The sequence below is a fragment of the Prunus mume genome, linkage group LG5 (assembly GCF_029339155.1).
Source record: "Prunus mume cultivar Tortuosa linkage group LG5, ASM2933915v1, whole genome shotgun sequence".
NCBI classification, from domain to species: domain Eukaryota; kingdom Viridiplantae; phylum Streptophyta; class Magnoliopsida; order Rosales; family Rosaceae; genus Prunus; species Prunus mume.
In genome coordinates this window covers 14,927,893-14,951,160 of record NC_142702.1, presented here as the reverse complement: position 1 = coordinate 14,951,160, position 23,268 = coordinate 14,927,893, and the positions used below count along the sequence as shown (strand labels likewise).

Below are 23,268 nucleotides of genomic sequence, written 5' to 3'. Positions count from 1 at the left end.
AATGGGCCCATATGATGCATAAAGTTTGAAAAGAGAATAAATGATAGTGGGGTCCATGACTTAAAAATATTAAAATAATATTTGACATCAAGCTTTTGATATGTTATTTTTGACATATGTCTTCCAGCCTTTTAAATTCATGTAGGATTTAACTATTACAAATTTATAAATAAACTCAATCCTAGACATGTATTTATAAAAAAACTCAAACACTATTTGAACATAGAAACACACCCAAAATCAACAATTGTATATTTTTTGGGTGTGTTTATAAATGGGTTTTGAGTGTGTGTAATGATGGGTTTTTGGGTGTGTTTATAAAGTATTTTGGGTGTTGGGTTTTTTTATAATTTCAGCTCCCATTTTTGGTGTTTTAGTGAAACCCCCACTATTACTATTCGGTTGGAGCAATTTTAACCTTCAAAATATAATAATAAGTTTTGGAAACTTGTTACTTAAACTTCATTAGCTACGCATGATAGGAAAATATAAATTAATTTATAATTTTTTGAAATTACCTATAGGATGACTAAAAATGTCTAGATGGAGGGTGAATAGGCCAATTTGAAATTATAATCAATAAATAAAAATAAACTTCAATAACAGGATTGATATGGCTTATCAATCCTAAAACGTACTGAGTGCAAAATAAAGGAACATGTAGAAAATTATTTTATGTGGTAAACCTCACCTCTGGGAAAAATCCATGGGATTCCTTAGTCCAAAACAAATTTACTATAGAACGATAATTACATGAAGTACTCACACACTTATCCTCGATGCATTCTAGATAATGTTTACCGACTTCTTCATAACTCAACTTCAGTCACGGGATGACTTGTCGACACTCTTTATGTTGAACGCAATATTGGTCATAATTACCTTAAGCTCGCCAGAGAAAAATCACCACCACGGTTTTGGTGCCCCTAACTATATGAGTCACCTAACATGCAAATAAATGCAATATGAATGATGAAAGTATTTGATAATTCACAAAATAAACATGGAGCACTTGATGACTTATCTCAAAGATATGCATAACAGCTTTTCTTAGGAATTCTAGATGCTCAAAACAAATATATCAAAGTTGTGTTAGAACAACTATTTATATACTGATATACATCATATAAATATTTTATTGTCAATTTACTGTGTTCACTGTCCATGGTACACGTAAACACTTTTCACTGCCTCATTCAATTATCATAGTAACGTTGTGCATTAATTTTTTATTTGTAATACATAAAAAATTATTGGAAACCTCACCTTCAGTTTGGATGAAGTAATTGAAAATTATATAGAATTCTAAAATGACGGAATTTAGATTTCCATCATTTCAATTTCTGGCAATTGAAGATTTCATTGTTTGGATTTATGTATGTCGAATTTTGTAAATAACGAAATTTTGTAAATGGCACCCTGAAAATTGTGAAATGACTCATATTTTGGAGGAAATTAAACTCGGGAATTTGATGCGGCAATTTCTACGATTTTTTGCATGCGTCATTTAATAAATTCCACTCTTAAGTTGCCAAACAAGGGAATTGTTAATTTCTCCTCTTAAATTCATGACTTTCAGCTAAATTCTGAGTTATTTTCTCTCATCCAAACGAAGGGTCAAGGTCTTTGATCTTGCACAATGCCAAGAAAAAGAAAACAGATTGGTTCGCAAAACAGTCTATTCGCGGATCTTAAAATATTCGTATATAAAAAATTGATGTCCATCATTGGAGTGGTTTTCGCAGATTGTTTGGCAAAACTATCTATATATTTTAGTCATTATTCACAGTTACAATAATTTTATATTAAAATTTACCAAATGGTTTTGACACTACTTTTTGTACTAACAACACTTTAAAAATATTGTTTACCAAACATGGAGTTGTTTTGATTTACAGCTAATAATTTTCAAAGCACAGTATAAACAACTTTATTTTTAAGTAACAGCAATTCCAAATTGGCACTTAATCCAATGGCCTTTATTAAATAGGACCTCTCATGACCTTATTTTAAGATCCTTAAGTGAGTGAGACCGTTTTATTAAATACGACTTATATTTTATTAATTTTTCAGCCAAATTCTTTTGAAAAATTGAGTGATAAAATGGAAACATTCACAACTTCATCACTGATTGAAAACGAGTCTAAAGATAATGTGGTCCAGTGTAATTTAAGCAGGTGATACTGTGTCACATTGGTGTTCACTCATATATGTCAATCAGAGAGCACATGCTGGTCAAGTGTGAATGTAGAAAAAACAGAGCAATACAAGTTAGGAAAAAAAAAATCTTAAATATATGTTGACTGCAGACCCAGGTCTTGGTCTTGGTCTTCTTTCTACTTATTTAATATTCAATAATATTTAATCGTTGATGTATTCATTATATATAGTTTGGTAATTAACTAAGGGCAATGATTTCCCCACTCCTATTTTATCCACTTACACTCCTTTTTTAGTTATAAAAAAGTGTAAGTGGATAAAATAGAAGAAAAAGGAGTGGGGAAATCACCACTCTTAACTAATTCGCGGCCTAAACTAATTCGCGGCCTAACTTTGACAAGCAAATATCATTAAATTTGATGAGTACGACAGAATGAGTCTCCAGCATAGTAGCCGACAATGGGACGCGTAATCCCTGCAGCATTGACAAAGTGGGAAAGCAGAGTTGATTGGCAGCACTCAGTCCTTTGGAGAAACGCAGTGTTTTATTGTTGAGCAAGGTTGAGTGGCAGCACTTTCTGAAGTCACTCCTTTCTTATTTGCCATAGACACGGAACCTAAGTTGTCTAATTAATATGCCCTCTTCCTTAATTTCGATAAATTCCTATTGGATTGAATGCCTCTTCCCTTCCTCCTAATATTCTCTCTCACTATGTCCAGAGGAAGTCTTCTATATGCTGCACACATAGCCCTTCTCCTTCTCCTTGTTCCTTCTTCCTTCTGTTTCCAAACATCCACCCTTTGTGGCAATATCAACATAACGTATCCATTTCAATTAAAGGGAAGCCTTCAAAATTGTGGCTACATGCACAACAAATTTGAGCTGTATTGTGGTTGGGAAAATGTTACAGTAATGTGCTTGTATTCGGGAACGTATTACGTAAAGGCGATCAATTACAGTGACTGGACAATCCGAGTTGTGGATGCTGGTGTTCAGAAGAAAGACAACTACTTCTCCAACCCACTTTACTCTTTAACCTCCTACAACCTTAGTGGTTATGGAGATCCTTTTTCATCTTTTTCTTATAATAGCGAAAAAGATATTCAAGAACTCCGACTGTATAGTCTAGCGATACGTGAAGTGCCTATAATTTTTATCAGCTGTGCAAATCCAACGCATTCTCCTCGCCTTGTTGATACAGCTCCATGTATCAACAATTCTGCCAATTCTTCTTTGTCCAGTACTTTAAGAATGTTTTCTTATGTCATGATTGGCAACATAAGTTCATTCGATTTGGGGGAGTCCTGCAGAATAACACAAATGGTTGTGGTGTCACCTTCAACATCTACAGATCTGCACCGGAACTTGTCCTGTGAAGGTATATATAATGAAATAGCGAGCGGCTTTGAGCTCTCATGGTTTAACGCTGCATGTAACTTATGTAGAATGGGTAAGGAGAACTGCACGCTCGACAACGTGAGTAAAACCAAGTGCCCTCCAATAAAAGGTACTATAGTGCATCTGTTAATGATTTCACTTATTCAATAACGCTAGCTAGAGTCAACATATTTGTTCTCGATCCTCCAGATGATGTCAGTAATATGCAGCGCTGTTAAATATCTTCTTCACCTCCCACCAAGCCTTATTTATTCATTTGACTACTGTTTTTTCATTTTTTGTTATTTTATAGAAAAGAGCGATAGTATTATTGCTTGATACAGGGAATAAGTAACAGTGCCACAAAAATCGGACAATGTCGTTTGGAATTAGGCAAGTTTATCTACACATACAGGCTCGATCATCGAGTCATCCGACTAACTTAGTAGTCTTACCCACTCAACCGCAAAGCGGGGGTAGGAACCTAGCCACCGATAGAGTACCCCATGTCCCCCTAAGATCATGCCCGTAGAAAAATTACATGTTACATTCCTCAACTAAGAGATCACTAATAAAGTCTGGAGGTTCCTCGAACCAAGTAATGGTAGAACCCACCCATTTAACTTTAATTCTTCATATTTGGTAAATTTCCTTAGTCGTCAAATTTCTCGCTTGACTTGTATAGGTTACCATTCTTAGTTTCATTGTCTTGTATATCGAGCTTTGCCCTTTTCAATAGACACAGAATCATTACCGAATTATTTCACATTAACATGGTATCAGAGCATGTCTCTATCCTTGGTTAATCCCGTGAGAAAGATAAGAATGTGATGGATGTGAAACTTTACACATTGACAAGATTTTGTTGTCAAATAACATTTCACGCTGTTTTCATGTGTAGAGATTGATATATTACAGTCATCTACTATAGATATATTATGTTAGAGTTAGAGATACTGATCAAAGAAGTAGGAAGAGAGTTTTTATCAACTACGGGAGGCTATGACATATTGATTTCTAATAATGTATTATGATCTTTTTGTATGCAAAATATGAATCTTATTTTCTTTTGCAATGCAGGAAAAATAAGGGAGATACTGTTGGAGATCTTAGAGGACATATACTATACAGCAGGCAAAGTAGCTGACTCTCTAATCCAACATACATATAATTCAAAGTAGCATTAATTTCATCAAAGTATACTTAATTGAATTATGAATTTATGATCGAGTTTTTCACTTGTGTTTCAGAATGGGTATTCCAGGTGCATTTCTATGCGCTCACCCACAAGTGCTACAGGAATGTCCCCCTTTATCTGCTTCCATTAACCTGTGTAATCTCTTACCTAGGTAATGTGAACTACTTGAAATCAGTTACTGTGTAGCAATTTGCAGTTTTAGCTGAAGAGATAGAGAGACAAAATGAGAAAGAAAGGAGGAGAGGGAGAAAATGGAATGAAATGTTGCACAAAAAGAAAACTGATTAAAAGCAACAACTAAAAACTAAACACGAGAAGGCTACCAGACGCCCGGGCCCTTCACTAATGAAAAATGTTGTACTAAGGAAAATGCGATAGTATTGTAGCAATCAATTAATGTCTCTATTGAGTCCACTTTTTGTGAACTGCGCAGGAATATTGCACACAGTCTTATATGTGTTTGGCTTTCCCTGTGCAACTGCATTAATAATATACAAATGGAGAAGGAGGCATTTGTCAGTGCATCACAATATAGAAGACTTTTTGCAGAACAATGAGCTCGTGCCAGTAAGGTACTCTTACTCAAACATAAAAAAGATGGCCAAAGGTTTCAAGGAAAAATTGGGTGAAGGAGGCTATGGCTCGGTGTACAAGGCAAAGCTTCGTAGCGGTCGCCTGGTAGCCATCAAGATGTTGGGTAAGTCCAAAGCTAATGGGCAAGACTTCATCAATGAAGTTGCTACCATTGGAAGGATTCACCATGTCAACGTGGTGCGACTCATTGGCTTCTGTGTTGAGGGTTCAAAGCGTGCTCTCGTATACGACTTCATGCCTAATGGATCTCTCGATAAATACTTATTTTCTCAACAAGGAGTTATCTCTTTGAATTGTGAGAAAATGTTTGAAATTGCTGTTGGAGTGGCTCGTGGTATTGAATATTTGCACAGAGGATGTGACATGCAAATTCTGCACTTTGACATCAAACCTCATAACATTCTTCTTGACGAGAATTTTCTTCCCAAGGTGTCTGATTTTGGATTAGCAAGGCTATGCCCGCTTGATAATAGCATTGTATCTTTGACGGCAGCAAGAGGAACTATTGGATACATAGCACCAGAGTTATTCTATAAAAACATTGGAGGTATTTCATACAAAGCTGATGTCTATAGTTTCGGAATGCTGTTGATGGAAATGGCTGGCAGAAGAAAGAATTTAAATGCTACCATAGAGAAGTCAAGCCAAATATACTTTCCAACATGGGTTTTTGACCAATTGAGTGATGGAAAGGACATAAAAGTTGAAGACGCCACAGAGGAGGAAGAGAAGATCATAAAGAAGATGATCATTGTGGCATTGTGGTGCATACAAATGAAGCCTAGTGACCGTCCGTCTATGAATAAAGCAGTCGAGATGCTTGAAGGAGAAATTGAGTGCCTTGAAATGCCTCCAAAGCCTTTTTTGTATCCACAACAAATGCCAGAAGTGGCTCCTGGGGACAATTCAAGTACCACAAGTGCATCAACAGTAACAAATTCTACAGAAATCGTTTTGATTGCTGATGCGAATCAAACAATGTAATATATAGCAATCTTGATGTGCAAGAGAGATTACGTACTGAATAAGCACAATTAGACTTCTGTTTGCTGCCTTTGTTTACTACATTTGGAAGGAAATAAATTGTAGGATTTTCAGAAACGCTTCTTGCCCCCTTGCTGTAACACTCAAATTGTAGGATTTTCAGTAATTGCAGAATTCTATTGGGTAGGCTGTGCTCCATAGAGTGTTTAAAACCTCACCTGCTAACTCCTATCTTGTTGCAGATTGGAAGATCCCTATGAGCTAATTGCTGTTAGGGTTTGTTGTATTGTTAGCTTGGGATTGTCTTCTATTGGTAGGATTTGCCCTCCTTTTTGTTAATACATTCATTTAATTACAAAAAGAATAAATAAAAAAACAAGTCCATTTATCCTATCAAGTGCTTTCACAATTCTACACTCAAAGGAAACACTTTGAAGCTAGAATTACATTTAGATATGTGCAAGTAGCAGTTTCCCCAAGATATTGCAAATGAGGCAGCAGGTCAAAACCACTAATCCTCAAGGCTCAAGCTAAGCTGATTCACAATGGAATTCATACAAATATTGTCTTACCCCCTACACCACTAAAGTTTGTCCACCTTCCCATCATGCTAATTTGAACTACAATAGTTTATGTATAACCTAAAATGAAGAAGTTACAAGCTCAAATCAAATTGTATTCATGCCTTCAAACACATTCATGAGAAACATGATATAGCTCCCCTTTGCTGAAGGTCTGTCAGCTTAAGGATCTTCAGGTTCTTCATCTTTATCTTCTGCATCCACCCACCACGAAACAGGGCCCAAACCATCAAAATCAATTGAACCCTGCAAAATAGGAAACTCAATTGGAGGCTCATAGAATTCATTGGAAATCTACTTGCCAAAAGAGATCCCTCATTTAATTTGAACAAAGATGTAACAAAAGAATTAGTGTTACCCTACATAAAGGAATTAGCACAGATTTTAAAGGGAACAGAAGTTTCACAAAGCAGCATTTTGCAATAATTCATTGCCTTAGGAGAATTGCAGAGAACTAGAGATCAGGTGATGCTACAGCTAGATGCAACCACCAGTCGTATGATAAGATTCAAAGCATAAACTTACTGTAACCACCATAGGGGCAAATGGTTTTGAGTCTTCTGGCTGCTCAATTGGAATTGGAGGAAAGTTCACACTGTGAACTTGGAATTTTATCTGCCATTTGGAACTAAAAGTTAGCATACACTAGGGCACCAGAAATTTGAGTACGTATGGATAAATCAAACCACAACAATATGAACCTGGTCTATCCCATCAATAACAAGTTCTTCATCTGAATCAGGAAACTTCCATATCCACATGACTCTATCCCTGTAATCCTCAGCAAATATTATAAACTACAAATTAAAGGGTGCTTAAAAATATATCAATATACAAGAATTCATGCAGGATTATAAATTTAACACTCTATTTGTACTTATATCAACCAGACATGGAAGGGATGGTCACCTCTTTCCTGGGTCAGGCACAGAATGGGATGGAACAGGCAAAAGATGAACAGGTACATAAATATCATCAAAAAATTCGAGGGACACTGCCATTTAAAGATTCAAAATCAGACTATGGGTAAGACATAGACATGCTTCCTTATCAAAGAGGAGTCCATCAATGCATAGAGTGAGAATTGCTTGCACCAAAGAGAAACTAAGAAGGAAAAACTAACTGAGACATAGAATTAAGCTACACTCAGTTCATCCCAGTAGAATACATACAACGTAAACCATTTGCAGTAGATTCTTTAAGTTTTGCAACAATTATCTCTCCCACAAATGGACGAAACATAATCAGTGTGAACTCCACCTGCCAAGTGTTGAAAAAGGGGGGAAATAAAACAAGAAACTTTAGAAAGGAAGAAGAAGAACATTGCATAGTGCATACTCAAATGAAAGGAGTATTCTGACATTAATTTCTCTGGTAATCATCTCTGAATCAGACATTAATTTAAGCTGAATATCTGAATTTAGTCTAAATGCCTAAGAGTCACCCATTAAGTGTAAACAACAAATAATCAGCCTATAACAGTGATACTCACTCTCAAGGTAATTAGCAACTTCAATTTCATAGAGAAGACAGGCCTTAGTTGTCAGTTTTGTCACCCACAAGGAATGAAGTAAATCAAGCTGAGAACCGAGAAGAAATCCAAGCAAAAAGATATAAAGGAACCTATGTCATAGTAATGGGAAAAAGAGAAGAAGCTGTCCATTTCTTTCTTTGTTCCTTATTTCTAGGGTAAGGGTAGCAGTGGGGTTAGATCTCAAGAGCTTGTTGCTCTGATTCCATGTTTCAGAAAAACCAAACAAACAAAATTAGGATATAGAGAAGAGGATCATTGTATATTACATATTGTCATATCAAATGAAGGTAGAGTATATTAATTTATGTAGGATCCAGGGAATGAATTCTCCGCTAATCAGCAGCTCCAATTTAAGCTAACAATCAGCCATTAAATAGTCAATTTAACAAGTAATGAATGGCTAGCTAGCAGGCAGGCACTGACTTACAAGTAATGAATTTAGGTGATGAATTCTAATTACACATAAAAGATATCAATCTTCTGCAGCCGGTGCACAAAGAACAATGATATGCTTCCTTGTTTCAAAATCATTTTAGGTTGAAAACTCTTCGACTCATACAACCAAACAAAACTCATTTGTGTTTTCATACAACAAAATATTACATAACTCAAAGTCAGTCAAAAAATCAAAATCCAGTAGTTCAAAGCATTCCTTACAGAGAAGTATTTTATCAAACATGACAAATTTGATTAAAACCCATCAAATCCTGATAAGAGATAGAGTAAAAAATGCCAACCTTTCAATCAAGACCTGTACAAAACCACTAGACCACAATGGAAGACTAATCATCAAAATAGATGCAATCACCAAATTTAAGAATTATAAGTTAGAGCATCCACAAAGGACTCCCTAAACCACCTCCTTAGACAAATTTTAGGGAGCAATTGGAAAAATACAACTCCAACCATGCTCCCTATCCACGTCCTAAAATAGAGAGATCTCTAGGAGCTCCTAAATCTGAGAAGAGAGAAAGGACTCCTAGTGGCTCCTTATAATTTAATGCTTAATTAATTTAATAGTATTTTAACCATTTATTTAATGCCAACTATTTTTTGTTGTTGCTTTTGTGTCCATACTTTAATCAAAAATTGAATTAAAAATTATTAAAAGCATTTATGAATCTTTAAATTAGGGAGTACGGTTGGAGTTGAAATTTTTTATAGAGCTCATAAAATAGCTTTATAGTGTTTTAAGCTAAATTTTAACTAAAAAATAGAGAGCATGATTGTGGATGCGCTTACAGATTGACGCTTAATGCCAGTGCATTGAAAACTAAACAAGTATGCTCTAAAAGCCGTTCCATTCTCCCTCAAAACTTTTTGAGTGAAACATGTTACAAATGCAAATCCACAACTTTATTATAATCCAAAGCAGCTCCAATAAAATTTATTCCACTACATACCTAAAAGAACAATTATAGTTATTACAAAACTAAACCAATCATTAACCCCTAATGCGACCCAATACCCTCTCTGAAACCATTAAATCTTTACCATCCATCAGCTAAAACACCAAAGTTTCCCAATTTTCTTCTGTAACCAAAGACAAAAAACCAACAAAAACAATCCACAAACAAGCGAAATTACCTGACCAAAACAAGCCTACTTAAGCACACCATTATCACCAATCAACAAACAAAATTTGGATATAGAGAAGATCAGTGTCTATTACATATTAAGCTAAAGGCCTAATAATCTATATCAACGATACTAAGTATTTAGATTGGCGGTTCTTGTGCACCGAGCAGTTTAACCGGAAATAAATTGAGGTATCTTACAATTTAAAATTGGAAAGAATATGAATAAGAATAAGAAAATGGATTGAAGCAAGCAAGCTGACTCCACTTATACGAACTAAAAGAACCTAAATTTGAACAAAACAGAATTTACCAAAAGCACTTTATAGTCATAAAATTGAGAAGAGTAAGGTAAACAAATATATACCCTAAAAGTGGGATGACCATCATTAGGTAAGATAAAGCCATCCTTAATGGATTGGATACTATGCACAGAAATGCAAAGTCCCAAGTTGGCGATAACCTACAAGGAACAACATCACAGTGAATCAAAGTAAAAACATTGTGAATAAGAAACAAAGGGCAAAATTCAAAATATGTATCAGCTCACAAACCTTATCTAAGAAAAGCTTCTCAAGCTCTCCCCTAACTGCATCTTCTAGACGAAGGCTAAGCAGATGAGGAGGCAGACGCAGAGTGTGCTCAATTCGGCTGAGGTAGAACATTTGGGTTGTCTTCTAAATTATATTCCAAAATCAAGTATGCACAGATTAAAGTCACAGATTTTGGGGAAAGAATGCAATGTTAAATATCAACAAATTCAAGCATAATTGAAAAAAATTACCAGCCTCAGTTTCCGACAATAGCAAGTAGCGTCCTAATATGAACCAGTATTTTTGCGTCGGCCCGAGGCGGTCGGCTGCTTCAATACTTGGTAGAATCCTGCTACAACACATGCATTACATTAACCAAACAATAATTTACAAATGGAAATAAAAGACATACTTTGGCTCCTTTTCAGTAAAACGGGAAAGAAAAAAAAAGGAAAGAGAACCCAATAAAAGACATGCTTGAGATTATACATAATTGAAATAGAACTCAATAAAAGATTTTAACTGAAAAACCATTCCTGCACAACCAGTTCCAACACTTACCTGAAAAACCATTCAAAAATATAAGCACACTCACCAATTCAATTGCACAAAAGTAAAAAAAAAAAAAAACTGAGAAACAGACCTCAATTGAATGAAGTGGAAGGAGATGGGGAAATGGGTGCTTGTTAGATCTGATTCATTCAATTTTAAAAGGCTAGCTTAATAAGACATCACAGGAAGCACCAAATAAGTGGTACTACACTTAGACACCAATACTAAGGGAAAGAAAAATAATTGCTAAACCGACACGTTAATCCATGGGACGACGACCCTGCAGCTAGCTTATATATAAAATATACAGACAACTCTGCAGCTAGCTTATATCTAAACTATAAAGAGAACTCAATAAGCAACATTGGCAAAAAAATCAATAATAATAACCAAAAAAAAAAAAACATAAGCTCACAGACAAAAGCAAAGGAACCTTGAAATGAATACACACCCACATGACCAACTTCCAACTTCTAACTTTTTACTTCAATTATACAAATCCAACACCACAATGCAATTTCAACACCACCCTTTTTGGGTCTGTTAATCAAAATAGATCCTTGATAATTGCATCGAAGCATCACCATCTCAAATTACCTAAAACAAAGAAAACCATCTAGAAAAGTAAATTCTTCTATTTGATTAACTCAAAGAAAACCATCTAGAAACAAAACAAGCCTTAGGCCTTTTTGGAGGTAAGTCCTGAACCCCAAATGATTAGATAAAAGCAAATTAACTAGTAGTTCTAAAGCCACAATCTAACTAGGCAAATCCTAAACACCAAATGATTAGATGAAAGCAAACTGGTAGCTCTAACACCACAATCTCAGTATATATTCATTTCCTCTCTCTCACCTTCCCAACAAAGACAGACATGCTAACTGCGAAGGTTGTATAACTGATCAAATAATTATAACCCTCCTCACCTAAATCGCTCATCTCCCACCACTTATAAAAACCCTCTCAAATCCCCCAAAACTCATATAAAACACTTGCATAAAATATCAAACACCTTGTGCAAGCACCACTCCTGCATTGGCATTACTTGTTTTCAAGCAAATTAAGAAGCCAAAACCCACCACACTCAAAAGCTTGATAATTAAGCTTCAGAATCAGCCTCTTCTCTCACTCACACTTCTACTCATTTTCCTTTCCCATTGCACCAAAATCTTAGCCCAAGCTCCTGCTGCAGGGCCAGCAGTTCCAGCACCACCAGCTGATGCCCCTGCACCTGCAGGCCCAACCAACATCACAAAAATCCTTGAAAAAGCAGGTGGCTTCAATGTCTTAATCCTCCTTTTGAAATCCAACACAAATGTTCCCCTGTACCATGCATATTCAAAAACATTCATAATCTTACATGAATTAACATAAACAAAACCAGAAATCTTGTATTGGGTCTGTCAATCTGTCAATCCCTTTTTTGTAATAATCTTACATGACTTATGCTGTATTAGAAAGAAAGTAAATTAAACATCTTGCTAGTCTTCTGAAGAGAAACTTCAGAGGCTCTTCCAAAGGAACGAATCTAACAGCAATACACTTACAAAATCACAAATCCAACACCACAATGCAATTTCAACACCTCCAATCAAATCTGAAATCAAAAATAAAAATCCAATACCACAAATAAATATAGAAATTGAAAGAGCAAAGGAAAAAGGGAGATGATACCTTGATACAGACAGCGGATGCGAGAGGGGGGCGGCGGTGGTGACTGGTGAGACCGTGAGAGGGAGACGGAGATGGTGAGAGAGACACGCAGAGGGAGACACGGTGATAGAGGGAGGCCGTTGTCGATGGTAGCACAGACGTGGAAATGCCGATTATGAAATTGAAAGTAGAGGGGACCTTAGGTTTTCAACGATGGAGGGTTTGGGTTGGAGAGAGAGGAAGAGAATTTGGGGTCAGAGAGGGCGAAAGAGAGAGAGAGGGTTTGTGGTTTGGTTAGGGAAGAGAGAGAGAGAGAGAGAGAGAGAGAGAGCAATTTCGAAGGAATAAAACCGCGAAATGAAAATTTTGTGAAAAAAAGGCGCTCACGCGAAATTAATTTTATGAATTCTTTAAGATAAAAATAATAAATAACAATTTTTTAAATTTTCATTTTTATGAATTGTTTAAGATAAAAATAATAAATAACAAGAAAAGAACACATGTCACCACGTTCTACGGCCACATGTCATAAATACTGACAGAGAGCCTTTAAAAAGCTAACACATGTCAAATAGTTTATATTTCTTATTATTTCCTTACAATTTAACTTCTAAAATTCATAATAAATAAATTGCAAATCAGAAAAATACACCAAAAATTTCTAAGAACTCCTTGTGACATTTTATTCACCTTACAACTCCCAAAATCTAATTTTGAATCATAAAAATATAAAGTAATAACAAAAACCCAATTTTATTTATAGACAAATCAAAACATTATACCACCTTATAATCTTGTTTATTTGATCCATTGATTATCATTAACTCAAATATTTGGAATCATGAATTTAGATCTCCATAATTGAATCTTATATTTTAAGGAGTATGTAGTAATTTTTGGTGTATTTTTCTGATTTTGATTTAATTTTCTGATTTTGATTTAATTTCTTATGAGTTGTTTACTTCTATAACACAATAAATTACAAGAAAATGACATAATAAATAAATAAATAATCCCAAAAATACACAGATAATTCCTATAAACTCCTTGTGATATTCTCTTCTCTTTAAAGCTCCAAAAATATAATTATAAATTATAAAAATACAAAGCAATAATAAAAACTTAACTTTCTTCATAGACAAATCAAAACATTTTATCCAATACACTATTGTTTCTTTGATTCAATGATCTCCCATATTAAAATATGTGGAATTATGATTTTAGATCTCCACAAGAGCATCTCCAGCGCCAGACCCAAACCAAGGAAAGGCCCCACGCGAGCCCAAGCGCCCTCAGTGAGAGAAGAAGCGAGCAAGAGTTGGGTCCCACCACTAAGGTAGGCCCAAGGGCAAGTTTCACTTGGCTTGAGGGTGGCGTCGACGGTCACAATAATATAATTTTTTTACCGTGGCGCAAGAATTTCACGCGCAACAGTTAAAAATTAATTTTCGCTCAGACAGCCCTAACGGGAATATGCCACGTGGCACTTCTGGACGCTCCGATGCAATTTTTTCTAGAAATCGACGGCCTTGATTTTTTGGCTTAAAAATTGCAAAAGAATCGAAAAAAATTCAAATTTTTTTATAAAAAAAAATACCAAAAAATTCTGGATTTTTTCCCTATAAATACCTAACAATTTTATTCACTTTCCACACCAAATCTTCACACAAACTCATTTCCTTCCAATATTTTTCATTTTCCACACCAAATTTTCTACTACAAAATTTCATTTGTGCAAATATACAAATGTCATCTTCCATCGAAGCCGGAGAGTCGTGGACAAATGTTCGAAGAGGTCAAAATCTTGGCAACGAGGTAAAAAAAAATTAAAATTTCCATTTTATTTTATATATATATTTCTTGCATTTCCAATTTCTTTTTTTTAATAGATTAGTCAAGGCAAAACAAAAAAGAGGAAAACCATTACATATGACTCCTCAAGTGAACAATACCCGCATATCAGTTCCAGTGGTGCGTTCCGTGTCGAAATAATGGCACTATTACGTCCTCCGAAGGAAAATACTCCCCCAAGTCGTGATCCAGTGGAATCGCCTCCGCCAATGATGGAGTTGTCATTGTATTCCATTGTGTCAGACTATGAGGACCAAGAATATTTCAATTGCATGATGAGTGAGTAGGTATTTAAATTGTATGATGAGTGAGATGTGAATTTTATAATAAATATGGACACATGGTAACTGAAAATTTTATCAGAAAAATGTTATCTTAAATTTTAAGTGAAAATTTTATAATAAATAGTGACACGTGACAACCGAAAATATAATCTAAAAAGCTTATCAAAATTAATGGTTTAAAGTATAAAAAATATAGGAAATAAAGTACAATGAATAGTATTTGCCTTAGACTTGCCCTAGACTTAGCCCTCATGAGTGGAATCACAAATGGCAAGGCTGACACTATTCACATGAATAATGGCAGCCCTTGCTTGCCCTTACCCAAGACTTAGCCATTGTGAGTGGAGATGCTCTAATCGATGACTATTTCGTAAGAGCATCTCCATCGTAAACACAAAACCGGGCAAAAGGCCCCCCGACCAAGCCTAAATAGCCTCGGCGTGAGAGAAGAAGCCCGCAACAGCTGGGTCCCACTTACCGGGCCCAAGGGCAACTTCCGCCCAGCTTCAGCCCGAGGGTTGTGACATCAATGCGACATCACGGTGTGAATCCAACGGGCATGTGCCACGTGTCGCAACAGGGACGCTCCGATGGTTTTTTCCAGAAATCCAACGGTCCTTTTTTTTGGCAAAACAAATCGAGAAAAGGAGTTCGTAGCAATTTTCAATGTATTTTTGTGATTTTTATTTAATTTGTTATGCATTGTTTAAGATAAAAACAAAAAATAACAAGAGAGGGACACATGTCATAATCTGATTGGGCCAAATTTCTGAAAGCTGACGGAGATACCTTAAGAAGCTGACATGTGTCAATCTCATCTATTTCATATTATTTCCCTATGATTTAACTTCTAAAATCCACAATAAATAAATTAAAAATCAGAAAAATACAAGATAGAATCCCATTAAGTCATTGTGACATTATTTTCACCCTAAATCTCTAAAAATCTAATTTTGAATTTAAAAAAAGTAATAACAAAATTTAAACGTTTTTATTTATTTATTTATAACAATCCTATTTTAATTTTGCCCAAAAATTGTGGTACTTTAAAAAAGTGAAAAATAATGTGGGAGACAAATTGCAAGGAAATTAATTCCTCGTTAAAAAGCTTCTATTGAGAGGATTATATATTGTTTGTCGCTATAGGTTAGGAGGGAAATGTCAAAAATTCCCGCTAACACTTTCATTGAGGAAAAAACTATTTCCTCCTTAATAAATTGTGAAAATAATGTGGGAGACATATTGCAAGGAAATTAATTCCTCACTAAAATGCTTCTATTGCGAGGATTATATATTGTTGGTAGCTATAGATTTGGAGGGAATTGTCAAAAATTCTCACAACACTTTTTGTGAGGAAAAAATTATTTCCTTGTTAATAAACAGTGAAATTTTTTGGAAGATGTACAGTGAGAAAAGTAATTCCTCTTTAAAAGGATTATATTGTGAGGATTATATAATGTTTGTTGCTATAGGTTTGGAGGGAATTGTCAAAAATTCCCACTGCACTTTCCGCGAGGAAAACACTATTTCCTCGTTAATAAATGGTGAAAATATTTTCGGGGACATACTGCGAGGAAATTAATTCCTCGTTAAAAGGCTTCTATTGCGAGGATTATATAATGTTTGTCGCTATAGGTTTGGAGGGAATTGTCAAAAATTCCCGCTACACTTTCCGCGAGGAAAACAATAGTTCGTTGCTGTGACAATCTACCGCGTCCACATTGTTTGTCGCTGCATCCAACATGTCGTCACTATAGCTTGGTCCAATTTGAAAACGAAATTCAAGTCACCTTTTGCAAGAATTTAACATTTTCCTCACTGAAAGGCTACTTCTACAAGGAAATATAATTCCTCGTTGACAAAATCGTTGCAAAAGCAACATTTTGTTGTAGTGTCACTTGGAATGTGTTGAAAAAAACACATGCAAGTTTCTGTTTTTTTTTTCCTTACCTTTATTGTAATAAACTTAAGGCAAGAAGAATTAATATCTTTCTTGCCTTTTCTAACTCCAGCCGGTTGTAGCTTTTCTTGACAAGACCCGCCACGAATCTCCTCGAAAACCGGGACGGACCCCGCCTAAATTCCGACATCACCCCGATGCCGGGCCCACTTACTAAAGACCGAGACTTTCTACCAAAAATTTGACAGAGTCTCCCCTGTAAAATGAACATTCCCAAACTTCAACATGTTCATAATTACAGTTATAAACAACCAACTGGCAGCATGCTTTACAAGCAATAAAACAATTTACAACAAAGGCCTCCGGCCTCACGATTTATACCCTCGGGGCGTCAGAGCATATCTAAGAAATTCAAAAACAACAGAAGTACAGTTTAACTAAAAGGAAAATGTGAAGGAGTCCCTACGAAGACTCAAGTTTCGAGCACCGGTCCGGCTCATTGTGGAGCTCATTGCTACTGGGTCAGCGCAAAACATAAATTTGTGAGTGGACGAAAATTAAGTTCAGTTCAATTAAATCAAAGTAATATAACCCCACCTTTATAAAAACATGCAATGAATCCATATGCATATTAAAACCGTCATAAGCAGTATATAAACATATACTAAAAAAATAATACCGGACACCAAATCCAAAATCATGTGAATCACACTTCACAAACCCACCACTCAAAACTGAAGAGTCCCGAGAGATTAAACTCTCAAAACGTACCAATGAATACCGGCAAGGAAGTATCCTTACCGAGAAATAAGAACAACAGTATATTCATATATATATATATATATAATAGTAATATAAAATATAATAATAATAATATATAATTATAACCAAAATTTAGTTGTATCGGGGAAACGATCCAACCAGGGGATTGTTTGACTAGTCCACATGGCAAAGCCATTCCTCAATTCACCATGTGTCTAGGGAACGAGCCGTCCAACTGGGGAACTAACTCTCAGCCAGCACGTACAGCCGACACAGGTCAAAGCTTGTACGCTGAAATACCAGTCCTATGCGCATGCAGACTACCCCAAATCCAGGGTCCACAGCAACATCCCCTCAAGGATGTCCTGAACTCAAATAATTCCAAGTGTGTCCAGTATTAGTAATCAAGTTTCAGATCCGGGGAGGTACATAGGATAGTGCTTAAAGCACTCCAAACAAACATATCAATAATCACACCTTTACATAAACTCATATTAACCTCCCAAGTACCCCACACATAACCATATGTCTATATATTCTCAAAACCCAAACATATTATCAAAACTTTATGAAAACCACGAATTTCACATTCGAATATATACCATATTCAATAAACAAAATAAAGCAATATGCCATATTTTCCATGAATAAAGTCATACTAAAGTTTTGAAAGAAAAGTCCACTCACAAGTAGTCCCACACAGTTTGACCCTGAGAGGGTCCTGCAGATACGGGTCGAGTACCGATTGAATCGACAATGCGATTAACATCAAGCGCTCAAACAGAACTTTAAAATAAAACTCTAGCTTCCTGGGTTTCCAGTGAGTACGAGGAAAGAGGTGTTCTAGGGTCCAACTACCCAATTCGCACGATGAAACAGCCTCGGAAGACACTCGGTCAACCGACGGTCAAACTTTCCAATTCGGGTCAACCGGTCCCACGGGACCCACGACCTCCGTTTTACGGTCCGTCGAATCCTACACAATCCTAAGGGTGTCTAGAGTAACATACTTCAATTTGAAAACAATCCAACGGTCGGAACATATCGAACCCGGATAACGCACAATATGCGATAATCCGTTTGATAGTCAAACGACCTCGGAATCGAGATCCGCGAAATCCTACACGCTCATGACAACCTAAGGATCACACTGGAATAATTTACAGCTCCACCACACTTGCCCACGCGCCGCCACACGCGCTGGCAGCAAGCAGGTGTGCAAAGAAATTCCGGCGACGGAAAATCTCCAAACCACAAGTCACCCTCCCGGCGACAGGTCCTACTCAACTAGGAGAGCATTTCATTGAACTACGACCAAGCCCAAATCTACTAAGAGCTGGCCGGAATTTCGAATTGAAAACCAGCCAAAACATAGCTTCTCAAATAGGATTTTATGCTACGAATTGATCAAATCCTATGCAACAGCGATCACTAGAACGAGGAAAAGAGGAAGAACCCTCACCGAAATGGGCGGCGAAGCGGCGGCGCAATGCCGGATTGATCCGTTCGAACCATCGATCTGTCGACTAATCTCGAGATTTCCGGCTGGGAAATCGGGTGGTTCAGTCCGGACTTCACTACGAGTCGAACGGACCGGTCCTCAAGAGCTGGGGTGGCGGATGTGGCGGCGGGAGGTGAGTTCCGTCTCGGTGAACGAATAAAGTAACAGAGAGAGAGAGAGAAAGCACGTGGGGAGAAAGAGAGAGAAAAAATGAAGTGAAATTGACGATTCCGATTTTTACTAATACCCTTTTCGAATTATTTACAGTTTTGCCACCGAAGGTAATTTGATCGTCAAAATTTCGTTATAACTCCGATTCAAGCCTACCGCCTGTCTACGAATTCATCTCAAAACCACCTACGCAAGCAAACCACCCGTGGTCCCAAAATCCTTTCGGATAAGAAAATGACCAAACTACCCTGCCCCAAGGGTAATTTCGTAAATTCACATTTAATTAGATTAAATACTTTAAATTGGAAATTTACTTGGAGTCGGGGTGTTATATTTCTACTTACCCCTTTTTTTTTTCCCTAAATTAATATATTAACACATGAACTTATATATGTATATATATATATATATTGTATAGTACATGTACAACCCTAATTTCTACCCTTACCAGATAATCTCCATCAATTTCAAGAATTCTCTTCACCTTTCAACTGCAAGTAAGTCATTTTATTTTTCTCTCTAATTTTTCGCAGCTATAATTTCAAGTTCCGTATAATTTTTTTTCAATTTTTTTAAAAATATACTAGTTATCTTATTTGTTTATGTGATATAGTAGAAATTTGACGTACATGCATCATACTTGTATCTTAGAAATATTAATGGTGTTGTTTTATAGATATGAATAAAAAAGATCCTGCGTGGAAGTATGCAAAAGAAATAGAGGGGGAAAAATACTTGATATGCGCATTTTGTGATCAAACATTTGATAGCGGGAAATATCCTTTTCATATTGATATAGTTGATCAATATGATAGTGATGCTAGTTTGAATGATATTAGTGTTGAGGAGTGGGATGAGTGAATTATGTTTTTGTTTTGATGTTGAATAAATATTTTATGTTTTGGGATTGATTATTGTGCTTTGAATGACAATTAATACTTATATTTGATTATATTTAAAAGATTGTTATGGTTGAGTAAGAATTAGTTGTACAATTTAATTGTATTGTATTATTCATAAATTTTTCTTATTAAAATAAATTAATGTTAAAAAGGCTTACACCTCAATGCTTCAAGACTTACGCCTTGCATAACGCTACTAAAAACGCCTCGCTTATATGCCTCGCCTTTGAAAATATTGATATGAACCAATAAGTCACTCACACACACACACACACACACACACACACACACACTCTCTCTCTCTCTCTCTCTCTCTCTCTCTCCTACACCGTGGACGGAGGTGTACTTGCTGCTTCTATTCGGTGTCTTGCTCTCTCGCTCTCTCTGGCTAGCTAGCGTTCCCGCCAGTGCTATGCGTTAGGTTTGGGTTCTCTCTCCTACACTGTGGATGGAGGTGTACTTGCTGCTTCTATTCGGTGTCCTGCTCTCTCGCTCTCTCTGGCTAGCTAGCGTTCCCGGTAGTGCCATGCGTTAGGTTTGGGTTAGACTAAGGGGTGGGTTGGGTTAAAATTTGGGTTAGCTATGGGTTAAAACTAAATGTTATTTTAAAAAGAAAAAAATTGCATGGATTGTAGCCCATATAGTCCACAATGTGAGTTCGTCTTTAATTATGCAAGGGCTGGTAGTTATAAGGCCTCGGTTGGCCCGGTTTAAATTTTTTATTTTATTTTATTTTACTTTTTTATCAGATTCTGTTTGAATTGGATTGGAGTTGAGTTCAAGTCAGGTCTTATGAGTCTCACATATCTACGTGGGACTTATAAGATACAATATGTGGGATTGTTGTTCATTTTAATATGTCCAATCTAAAGCACCAAACAACAATCAGGATTCTTATCTATTTTAATTGAAATATTCCAATTCAATCCCACCAAATCTCAAGCATTTATTGGTACAATTTTACATTGACTTATCCGTTTATCTCATCATACTTTGGGACTAATCCATGCAAAACCATGATCCGTTACGCAAAGCTGGTAATTGAGTCAACTTTTATTTTTGTTTTTCCAGGAGAGTCAACTTTTGTTCACCCCCCTCTTGAAATCAAACAACCTATTTAAAAAGAAAAAAAAGAAGAAGCTAACCATGGGTTAAAACTTTAAATTTGCATTAACATTCTCCCAAGGGAGAAAATTAAATTAGCTAATTATATTCCATGTATACCAAATTTTTACTCATCTAAAATTTAAATTATTTATTTATTTCCTCTTTCAAGAGTCATACGAAACCTACCATAAATAATCTTCAAAACAAAAGTACCATATGTATTTTCCGTTTACAAATAGCTTCAATTTGTGCATCTTTGAAGGCGTTGACTTTTTCATTGACTTATCCATTAATTCGATGGTAATTTTGGGACAAATCTTGCTAATTAGTTTCCCGATTCATGACTTCTCCCATTGATAAACATGCCATATATGAAATATATTGGTGAAAACAAAATGGAAATTAATCTGTTTTCCGCAAGTTGTATTCTCATATATATCTCAAAATATCCAAGCAAAAAAGAAACAAACGTCAATCTAGGCAAAACATGATCATGTAATTAATCAAATTGGGATATCAATTGCCGGAAGAGCAAATCCCACCTTCACTGTCCGAAACCATCAATCTCATGGTCTTCTCTACCTATAAATACTCATCATAATTCCTCTGTCCTAATCACAAATTCACAATCATTCTCAGCCATGGCAGCTTATCATTCTTGTGCCTTGGTTGCATTGTCAACAACCTTGCTCTTTCTTCTTTGTGCCTCTAGTTTCTCTTTGGCCTCAGCTAAAGGTGGCTTCAGTGTCGATCTCATTCACCGTGATTCACCAAAATCCCCCTTCTACAACCCTTCTTTGACACCCTCCCAGCGTTTGGCCAATGCCCTTGGCCGATCTATAAACCGACTCAACCATTTCAGCCCAGCAGCTTCTTCACTATCTCAGCATGGCCCTAACCAAGTTGAAGCCACTCTCATCATGAACCGGGGTGAGTATCTCATGGAAGCATCAATCGGAACACCGCCATTTCCTATCAAAGCCATTGCTGACACAGGCAGTGATCTAATCTGGACACAATGCAAGCCTTGCCCTAGTTGTTACCAACAAACAGACCCTCTTTTTGACCCCGAAGGATCCTCAACTTACAAAACCCTACCTTGCTCTTCAAACCAGTGTGTCTCCCTGAATGGAACTTGCTCAAGTAGTAATTGCCGGTACTCAGTCAGTTATGGTGATGGATCACACAGCCGTGGAGAGTTTGCCCAGGAAACTCTAACCCTAGGTTCCACTACTGGCAGAAAAGTATCATTCCCCAAAACCCTAATTGGATGTGGGCATGATAATAATGGGACCTTTGATGAGAAAAGTTCTGGCGTAGTTGGTCTTGGAGGTGGTAATGAATCCCTAATTACACAATTGGGTGCTTCTATAGATGGGAAATTTTCCCATTGCTTGGTCTCAATTCAATCACAAGCTAGAACCACAAGCAAGTTGAACTTTGGTACCAATGCTGTGGTTTCAGGCTCTGAAGTTGTGTCCACTCCCATTGTCCAAGGCCTATACCCTGAAACCTTCTACTTCTTAACCGTGGAAGCAATAAGTGTTGGTGACACTAAACTTGCTTTTCCACCCTCAACTTTCGCCAACGGGGAGGGCAACATTATTATCGATTCGGGCACCACATTGACCTTCTTTCCATCCGATTTCTACGCAAATTTGGAAGCTGAAGTTGATAAAGCGATCAGTAGGGAACGCATGGATGTCCCTAATGTTCCTTTGAGTCTTTGCTACAAGAGTAGTGAATCTGAAGCGGAGTTCAAAGCTCCCACCCTCATCGTGCATTTCAAAGGCGCCGACGTGAAGCTGGATGCCGCCCACACCTTTGTTAGAGCTAGTGAGGAGGCCGTGTGCTTTGCTTTTGCTCCTACTAGAAGTATTTCAATCTATGGGAACTTGTCTCAGATGGACTTCTTGGTGGGATATGACAAAAAGAAGCAAACCGTGTCCTTTAAGCCAACTGATTGCACCAAATAATTTGTCTTATTTCATCATGTATTGTTGTCTTTATATATGTAACGCTATTTTATTTATAAATAAATTAATA

General features: G+C 36.5%; 3 protein-coding genes across 8 annotated transcripts in view; 2 read left to right on the top strand and 1 right to left on the bottom strand.

Annotated features, from left to right (window-relative positions):
- LOC103331335 (LEAF RUST 10 DISEASE-RESISTANCE LOCUS RECEPTOR-LIKE PROTEIN KINASE-like 2.1) overlaps window positions 1-6,500 on the top strand; it is a 38,375-nt gene extending 31,875 nt beyond the window's left edge. The window contains exons 1-4 of one of the 2 annotated variants that reach the window (XM_089051559.1): window positions 2,695-3,668; window positions 4,619-4,672; window positions 4,789-4,887; window positions 5,170-6,500. In XM_089051559.1, the coding sequence (XP_088907685.1) occupies window positions 2,837-3,668; window positions 4,619-4,672; window positions 4,789-4,887; window positions 5,170-6,314 (2,130 nt within the window). In that variant the 5' untranslated portion in view covers window positions 2,695-2,836 and the 3' untranslated portion in view covers window positions 6,315-6,500. Of the gene's footprint in view, window positions 1-2,694; window positions 3,669-4,618; window positions 4,673-4,788; window positions 4,888-5,169 lie in introns of those variants that run through there. The other variant, XM_008233950.3, reaches the window with a different exon arrangement.
- A 178-nt stretch (window positions 6,501-6,678) lies between these two features.
- On the bottom strand, window positions 6,679-13,065 carry LOC103331334 (RNA polymerase Rpb7 N-terminal domain-containing protein). 5 transcript variants are annotated; one of them, XM_089051563.1, is made up of 10 exons: window positions 12,766-13,064; window positions 12,171-12,414; window positions 10,791-10,888; window positions 10,561-10,683; window positions 10,374-10,469; window positions 8,068-8,155; window positions 7,805-7,889; window positions 7,597-7,666; window positions 7,421-7,510; window positions 6,679-7,141 (listed from the first exon to the last, which is right to left on the bottom strand). In XM_089051563.1, the coding sequence occupies exons 4-10, from the start codon at window positions 10,669-10,671 to the stop codon at window positions 7,058-7,060; spliced, it is 624 nt and encodes a 207-aa protein (XP_088907689.1). In that variant the 5' UTR covers window positions 10,672-10,683; window positions 10,791-10,888; window positions 12,171-12,414; window positions 12,766-13,064; the 3' UTR covers window positions 6,679-7,057. The 5 variants fall into 5 exon arrangements, with proteins under 5 accessions (XP_088907689.1, XP_088907690.1, XP_016650047.1 ...); XM_089051564.1 differs by lacking the exon at window positions 12,171-12,414 and having other exon boundaries at window positions 10,561-10,680; window positions 10,791-10,891; window positions 12,766-13,065; XM_016794561.2 differs by lacking the exon at window positions 12,171-12,414 and having other exon boundaries at window positions 10,561-10,680; window positions 12,766-13,065.
- Window positions 13,066-21,863: 8,798 nt separating this feature from the next.
- LOC103331347 (aspartic proteinase CDR1-like) lies at window positions 21,864-23,198 on the top strand. The gene has a single exon (XM_008233963.2). The coding sequence runs from the start codon at window positions 21,864-21,866 to the stop codon at window positions 23,196-23,198; it is 1,335 nt and encodes a 444-aa protein (XP_008232185.2).
- The last annotated feature ends 70 nt before the right edge of the window (window positions 23,199-23,268 follow it).